General features: G+C 40.1%; 1 protein-coding gene across 1 annotated transcript in view; it reads right to left on the reverse strand.

Annotated features, from left to right (window-relative positions):
* rfc3 (replication factor C (activator 1) 3) overlaps positions 1 to 6,408 on the reverse strand; it is a 31,919-nt gene extending 25,511 nt beyond the window's left edge. The window contains exons 1-2 of the mRNA XM_020528707.2: positions 6,208 to 6,408; positions 3,306 to 3,443 (exon numbers count right to left, since the gene is read on the reverse strand). Coding sequence (XP_020384296.2) covers positions 3,306 to 3,443; positions 6,208 to 6,294 — 225 coding nt within the window. The 5' untranslated portion in view covers positions 6,295 to 6,408. The remainder of the gene's footprint in view (positions 1 to 3,305; positions 3,444 to 6,207) is intronic.
* Between the last annotated feature and the right edge of the window lie 2,458 nt (positions 6,409 to 8,866).

Consider the following 8,866-nt stretch of genomic DNA (forward strand, 5'->3'; position numbering starts at 1 on the left):
GAAAGATATGCCAGACTAAATGATTTACAGCTTGTGGAACACAATTCTGCTGAATTTTAATGATGCCAGGTTTTCAGCTGTAACCACAAATCCAGTTAACATTATGGTAATGTTCACAGCTTGATGAAGGCTACATGTAACATTAAGACAGGACTTCATCTCCACAAGGATAGTACAATGATCATTAAACAAAATAACTAGCAAATGCATTTGTAACAGGTAGATTGGAGTTAGGTCAAGTAGCCTTTTCCTTTTGCTAGTTCTCAAGCATTGCCAGACTGGGCCTGTAACAGCTATGTCCTTCAGTACTCAGCAGTGATGTTCCCAGTGACTTTTGGTGATATACAATGAAATCTCACAATAGTACACTGTGGCTTTGTTCCCCTCAATAATTCTTCTGATCAGTGCAGGAACACCTTCATCAGCTGAGGATAAGTGGTAGGTAGTAAAAAGGAATCTTCCACACTTACATTTAACCTGCTGCCATAAGAATTCATGCAACCTGCAGTCCATATTCAAGAAATTACACAGATCCTCCTCCTCTCTGTATAATACTGTCACAGCTTTGGTGTTAGAGAAATTTGAGACTTGGTTGAAGGGTATAGTCAAGTGGAGTAAAACTCTCTCAGGTTTGTGCATGGCTCATCTGTGGGATAGTACTCCCAATTTTTGTATAAGTTTCCAGACATTAGCGAGGACAAATTTGAGAGATTGACACGGCTGCATTGACCTTATAATCTTTCTGGAGCCTAGCCCGATACCAGGTGGTCCATCTGGCTTTATGATAAATTCTTGCAGAAACCGAGTCAACTTGCTTAGCCATTTCTGAGGTAAGAATACATCACATTGTTACAGGTCTAAAGCCAAACATAAGCCGGACCCAGTAAGGATGGCAGATTCTCTTCTATAAAGTGATCCAGGGTTTTTTTTTTAAAAATAGAAAGCGTTCAGTTGCCTTAAGGGGCAGTAGAAAAGTAAAAGCCACAATCAGTTCAGCTATGATTTTATTGAATGGTGGTGTAAGGTTAAAGGGATTAAAATGGTCCACTCCTATTTCTGCTCTCATTTATGTTCATGAATACTGATAGTTTTCTTCTTCAAAGTTTATTTGACTAACTGAAATTAAAGTCTCCTCGCTGTCACAGTGGGATCTGAATCCATGCCCTAAAATCATTAAATTCAGAGGCCTGAACTAATAACACTGTTACATAACCATTAGGTTAGTGTATACCAGAACTGAGGTTGTTGACTTGCTCGCCGAGCTGGCTTGTTTTCGTTCATGTGTTTTGTCACCATGCTAGGTGGCATTATCAGTGAGGCCTCCAATGACACGATGTTGTTCTACTCTGCTTGGAATTTATACTGTCCAGTCTGTTATGGTGAACTGTGTCATTTCCAGTTGTGTTCTGTATTGGTTTGTATGCAGGGTCCAATCCAATATGTTTGTTGATTGCATTATGGGTTGAGAACCATGCCTCTAGGAATTCGCGTGCGTGTCTTTGTTTGGCTTGGGCTACTATGGTCATGTTGCCCCAGTTAAACTGATGGCCTTCATTGTCTGAGTGTACTGATATTAGGGAAAGTTCGTTGTGTCGTTTTGCTGCTAGCTGATGTTCGTGTATTCCAATAGCTAGTTTCCTTCCCGTCAGTCTGATGCAATGTTTGTGCCAGTCGATGCATGGTTTGGACCAGTCCATACCATAGTAGCCCAAGCCAAACATAGACATGCACAGGAATTCCTACAGGCATGGTTCTCAACCCATAATGCAATCAACAAACGTACTGGATTGGACCCCGTATACAAACCAATACAGAACAGAACCGGAAATGACACTACTCACCATAACAGAACTGTCAGTATAAGTTCCAAGCAAAGAAGAACAACAGTGCATCATCGGAAGCCTCACTAATAATGTCACCTAGCATGGTGACGAAACGTCTGAACGAAAACAAGCCAGCTCGGCGAGCAAGTCAACAACCTCACCCACAATCTGAGCTACAAATCTTTGCAAAAACCGTATATCAGAACTACTGACTGCAGTGTAATGTACTTATTACTTCCTCCGAAAAACATTTTTTAAAAAAATCAGTAAGATAAATTCCATTACTATCTCTAAATCCAAAATATTGGATCCTGGTGACAGGAAACAAAGTGAATTTCAGCCTTCTCACAACTGTTCGTTGTAGACCACAATTGAAAATACATAAAAATAAGACGTGATCCTTACTGGGTAAAAGTGCACAAAAAATTGTGGCGCAGTAGATTGAGAAAACATTTAATAAGCTATGCAGTACCCTTAGTTTTACAAATTGAGGCACACTGGTTCGATTCCAGTCTCAGGGGACTGTCTGTGTGGAGTTTAAGCATTCTAGCTGTGTCTGCGTGGGTTTCCACAAGGTGCTCTGGTTTCCTCCCGGGGTTCAAAGATGTGCAAGTTAGGTGGATTTGCCATGCTAAATTGCCCATAGTGTTCGGGGATGTGTTGGCTAGGTGCATTGGCCACGGGAAGTGCAGGGTTACAGGGATAGGGTGATGGGAGGGTGGGGGCATGCTCTTCGGAGGGTCGATGTGGGCTCGTTGGGCTGAATGGCCTGTTTCCACACTGTAGGGATTCTACAGAACAAAGAAAACAAGGAATCCAAGGATACAGAAATCAGCAGTTGGCCTCAAATCACTGGCATCAAAATTAAATAGATTAGAGTTAGAAAATAGATTAATATTCCTACTCCAATCCTATCTATTAGACACACAGCATGTACTTGACTTTCTCAATAACAAGCTTTACACTACAAACTACATCTGGAGGGAGGTGTTGGTGTTCAGACAGTTGTGGATCCTGGCCCCATGCCCCAACAAAAGGATCAGGAAATCTGCCGGCTGAGATTGTCGAAGACAATGTGCAGAATCACAAATGTGGAGCATTTAAAACAATTAGGTACACTAAGTTTGTGAGCAAGCACCATGATAATTGACCAGAAGATCCTGCTTTAGAGTCACACCATCATGTAGCCATCTCTACAAATCAATGTACAGTGCTCCAAGTTGATGATGATAATGAGAACTGAAGTCATTTACTTTTATCATTTAACAGTACTTCCATAAATAGCTGTTCCAACGGGACTTCCAAAAACAGAGCATTTTCAGTTAAGTTTCTCAAACTAAATTGTGAAGAAAACACTGAATGTATAAAAAAAGCATATAAAAGATTAAGTTATTCCCCAAGCATACTTAAATTCCAGACTTTGATTCAAAATAGCTGCATTTTGCTGAAGTATACATTCAAACACATAAACCAATTTCTTACTGTAATTGTTTGGTGCTCAATCCTTAGCTTTTCTATTCCTGCACCATAAAGTTCACGAAGTAAACACATTATCCTGGTCTTCTTCCCTGAGCCTGAAGGCCCATAAACCAGCAAATGAGGGAAATCACCACATTGAACCTGGCGGAAACAAAACAAAGGTCACCAAACAGCTTCTGAAATTCACTTGATAAATACAGTGAGATGGTACTATTTGACTATTATTTGAAATCACTGCTTAGAATAAAGTGGCAGCTAATTCATGGAGAACAAGTCCAAAGAACCAAATGAGAAGAATTTTTTGTGGCAGTAATGCATATTGTTAGGAATATCAAAAATCAGCTTTACAGCAGAGAAGGCAGCAATTCATAGCATCATCCTTGCTCCATCAGCATTATACTTTCAGGCCCATCCATTTGGCCTTCCCACAAACCATTTTAATTTATACTTATTGAAATACTTCTTCCCTTAGCGTTTAAAAAAAAGTCACCAATTTGAAAGTACTCCTTTGGGAATATAACATTTTCGGAGGCCCTTAGATTGTGAAATACACTAGACAATTTGTTTTGATTTCACAAGCTTGAAAATTACACCCAAATCGATATACTGGTCAAAAATTGGAAGAGAAATATCATTTAAGGAAGGAGACTATTGTGCAGATGGTAAATGCAATTAAATGTTGAACTTTCAAGCGATCTAATTACGTGTTTTAAAAGAAAAAAAAATCTTGTTTTGGATTTAACTACATCACTAAATCTTATTTTATTCCCCAAAGGATCCTTGAGTATAAAATTTCCAAATAACTGCCTCATTGCACATTATCTTATCCAAAATAGCCTATTGCCTAAGTGGCTCAACATATTTGTTCCATCTTGGATGCATTTCATGAACTAGTCCTCAGACCTACTGTGGTAAACAAGAGGATTGGGCAAGTTTTAAAAACCATCAAAAGTCAACCAAAGCAGAACAAAGAGAAATAAGATAAACTTTGAGGGCAAACTTACAAATGATAAGGCAGACATCAAGAGCTTCTCCAACTATATAAAACTAATGAAGACAAAATGAAAAGAGGCCCTTTCAAAAATGAGCCTGGGCAAATAATAATCGGAAGCCAAGAAATGGAAGAGAAGTTGAATAAATACGTGTAAAAGTCAATCTTCATAAGAGAAGACATGAATAGCATTCCAAACTTACTAAATAATCAAGGGACAAAAGGAGGAGAGTAAATAAGTACTAGAGAAAAATGTGCCAGTGAAACCTATCTCATTATACTTAATCAGATCCAAAATAAGCTGATCCTTGGTTGAATCCACAACACTGTTCTCAGCATCTGTCCCAAATACACTGAATTTTTGCTCATGGATAACTCTGTCAATCTGACTAGCCCAATTTATATGAAGGTTAAAGTCAGTACATCATGGGTCACTTTGTTAAATGTCCTCATTTTCTCCTGAATTATTCTGCGTCCCACCACACAGGTTTTGTTAGGGGACCTGTAGACTATTCCTACCAGTGTCTTCTTTCACTTCTTAAATTTTCTTACCTCTACCCATAAGGATTCTATGTCTTCTGATCCCAAGATCAATTTTTTGCTAATGCATTTATCCCATCCAGTACCACCAATGGTACACCATTGCTACCCTGCTTGTGGTTTTGAAGTCACATAAGTTCTGCATTCAGTTTCCAGCTTTGTTCTCCTTACAACCATGTCTAATGGCTCTAAGAGCATTCCCATTAACCTGCATATATGACATAATTCACTTATTCAGTTCCAATCTGAAAACTGACTTGATAAATAAATTAGTTACAACTGTAGTAATATCAGGAGGCAGATGTGACTGCTGGTCTGATGGTGTTGATGAACAAGAAACAAGAAATTTACCAATGGCCTGTATTAGTATGATGCACAAAGTGCAGAGATTTCTTCACTGCAGAGGTGCCACCTTTCAGATTACATACTAAATTAATGCTGTCCACTTGGATAGATGACACTATTTCAAACAGCAAGGCAGTTATACCAAATTTTCTGGAGAATATTTATCCCTCAATCAACGTCATGAAAACCAGTTAGCTGGTCACAATTAAATGCTTGACTGTGGGAGTTTATTGTGTGCATGTTGGTTGCCTTGTTTTCACTAATACAAAGGTTTATACAATTTATAAAATGCTTTCAGATGTCCAGTGAAAAGTTCTCCAAACTGCATGCCTTTAGCTTTCATTTTGCGCTGCTTCAATTTCCCACAAGACATCCCTGTAGATAGGTCAGCAAACCTTTATGTTTTTCAAAAAAATCATTCAGATGGTTTGGGTTTCGTTGGTAGACAGCATTTAAACTTTGGTAGTGGTGCAATGGTAACATCCCTAACTCTGTGCCAGGCGGTCTGGGTTAAAGTCCCACCTGCTTTGGAGGCGTGTAATAACATTTCTGAATAGGCTGATTAGAAAATATCTTCAATGTCTCCGAGTTTGACTTAAGTTGGTTGACGCTTTACTGCTCTCCAAATTGGCCTAAGAAACCAAAGTTCAAGAACAATTTGGGATAGGCAAATATTGGACTTGCCAGTAATGTCTACATCTCACATAAGATTAAATGGGGTGGAGGGGGGGGGGGGGACACTCAGCACAACTTGAAACAATTCTACTCAGTTATTAAACATTCTCAGTTTAAAAATAATGTCCGTAATCAAATACAGCAAGAAGAATAGAAAAGTGATGACGATATCGGTAGAAAGCTATCATTAAGGCACAGCGATCGGATTCCTCCTTTGCAGCAGCAGTGCTGTCGGGCATTAAATTGCCGCTTGATCAGAAACTGCAGAATAAACACAAGGCCGAACACCTCCGGCCTCACACCCCTATGTTATGATCAACACTTAAATGGAGAAGAGTAGGTGCATTCACTCACCAGGTTTCGGAGTTGACTGGCCTGCTCCTTATGGTAATCAAGTTTGCTGAGGGCCGTTGGCCGGTATTTGTCCACCCACAGACTCATTCTCAGTGACCCTCAGCCCGCGCTCACAAACCGTCACTCCGCGCGCTTCTTCTCAAACGGCCTCGCGCAGCCGCAGTACGGCGTACACGTGACTGACCACAGCGCAAGGTTTTTAAAAACTGTGTAAACTCTTTCACAATGATGCGAAAACTTCATATTTCTGCAACTATAAATTTGAATGGAAACCTGGCTTGAAGTTCCAACTGCTCCAGAGGTGTGTCATGTCTGAACAGGTTGACTAAAGTATCTAAATCGGAATAGATTCCTAATTCGATTAATTTCCAATGATCTCCCTGGCAGGTCCCACTCAAAGAAAGCCGGACAAATCAAATCAAATATGGTCAATTTGTTCTCCCGAAACGTCAGCTTTCCTGCTCCTCTGATGCTGCTTGGCCTGCTGTGTTCGTCCAGTTCTACACCTTGTTATCTATGGTCAATTTGTTACATGGACAAATGTGGATGAAAGCTAGTACCAGTATGTGAACGGTACATTGCTTTTAAGTAATCTTGATGAGGCAGGCGACAGATAAGGTTGACGGAAGGAACACAATCGATGTTTTGAACGTGCACTTCAAAAAGTCATTTAATAAAGTGTCAAATAACAGGCTTTTCAGCCAAGCAAAAAAACGCATGGAATAAAGGGATGGAGTAAACGTTCAACATCATTCATTAGTTCGAAAGAAAAGTTGTATCTGATTTGAAAAGTCAGCTGTTTTGTCTCCATAGATATTGCTAGCGTTGCTGAGTTTTTCCAGTACTGTTTTGTACGGATTTCCACCGCTCGTAGTATTTGTTTTTATTTTAACACAGGTATGAAGTTGGCTAAGTGTCAGAGACAGAGTACCATAGTGATGAAAGATTGTTTTTCACAGTGGAGGAAAGAATAGGGCCTGAATTTTCACTGAGTTGGGAACTTAATTGCTCTTCAAAATTTGTTAGCAAGGCCAAATAAAAAGTTCCTGTTGCTTTTCTGTTTCCGGCAATTTTTTTCCAGCAAGGAAGTAGGGCTATCTACATGCAGATCTCTCGTCCTTGCCATCTTCGTTGTTGGGTGGATGATTTGAAACCTCCATGGAATTTACGTGGATTTGGACGTCTTACGGTGGCTCAGTGGTTAGCACTGTTGCCTCACAGCACCAGGGACCCAGGTTTGATTCCAGCCTCGGGCGACTGTGTGTGTGGAGTTTGCACATTCTCCCCGTGTCTGCGTGGGTTTCCTCCGGTTGCTCTGGTTTCCTCCCACAGTCCAAAGATGTCCAGGCTAGGAGGATTGGCCATGCTATAGTGCCCAGGGATGTCTGGGTGGGATGGTCTTTGGAGGGGCAGTGTGGGCTGAATGACCTGTTTCCACACTGTAGGGATTCTCTGATGTGTTCATTGGTTTAAAGGAGGCGTGAACCACTGGGTACCTAGTCCCAAGCAGGTAACCAAAATGAAACAATTATCTGGAGTTCTTTCAATGAAATCCAAAATGAAAATCCTTTCAGTTTCGATAGTTAGAAGCTATGTTGTAAGTTGGTTCTTTGTTTGTGTTATTACTGTAGTGATTGTGATATCTAGTGTAAAGTCAGAAGGGATTTAAAATTGTTTCAGAAATAGTAGGAACTGCAGATGCTGGAGAATCTGAGATCACAAGGTGTAGAGCTGAATGAACACAGCAGGCCAAGCAGCATCAGAGGAGCAGGAAGGCTGACGTTTCGGGAGCCTTCTTCAGAAAAATTTTTCTGGGATTTAAAATGCCTGAATTCTTTCATAATGAAGGAAAAAAAAATTCAATATTCTCCTTGAGTGCCTTTATTGACAGTATGTCTGGTGTAGCTTAGAAAAAGAGAAAATAATTTTTCAGTTTCAGTAAGTTACTTTAAATAGGGCAGAATATTCCCAGGCTCTGAATGATACCAGAAATGGCAAAATACTTGGTTAAAGTACAGTGATAATGGAAAAATGTGATTCTCAATGGCAAGAAAAAAAGCTGATTTTCCACATAAGGTTTTAATAACTAGATGTGAATCTTGCTAGCAAGTGGCAAAAAGCCTATCTACATGCATTTACATCTAATTATTAGCTAATAATGCCTCATTTGTGTACAGGTTGCTATTTTCCCAGCGTCAATTCCCTGCATGAAAATCAGAATGCTTATTTGGCAGCTCAAACTCATCAGTGCATTCTGTAGTCATCCATTTTGGCTGGTGCTCCCCAACATTTCAGGGCACCCTCCATGGGCAGTGACTGCCTGCCATATCCTTCCATGTAGGTCAGCATTGACAAAGCACCAGGCTCACTCCATCAGCATACATGTCAAACTCACTTATAATGTGTTTCAATACTTTGAATGTCAAAAACATCTCACATTGCAATGCTGCTGCTAGGCCCTTTTATATGTATGGATGGGCAGTCATCTCATGCATCAGAACAGGATGCATCTCTGGCCTCTTAAATTGCTTTCTTTGTGCTTACTTGGAAGCTCACAGCATCAACCTTTCATTTTTGCACATTATTGCTTCATTCAGAACTTACAGGAGCGCAGTGCTTCTCTCTTGTCATGCCTTTTAGCTCAGGCAGAAAACTAGGA

This window comes from Rhincodon typus, chromosome 6 (genome assembly GCF_021869965.1).
Source record: "Rhincodon typus isolate 14 chromosome 6, sRhiTyp1.1, whole genome shotgun sequence".
In the NCBI taxonomy this organism is placed as follows: Eukaryota; Metazoa; Chordata; class Chondrichthyes; order Orectolobiformes; family Rhincodontidae; genus Rhincodon; species Rhincodon typus.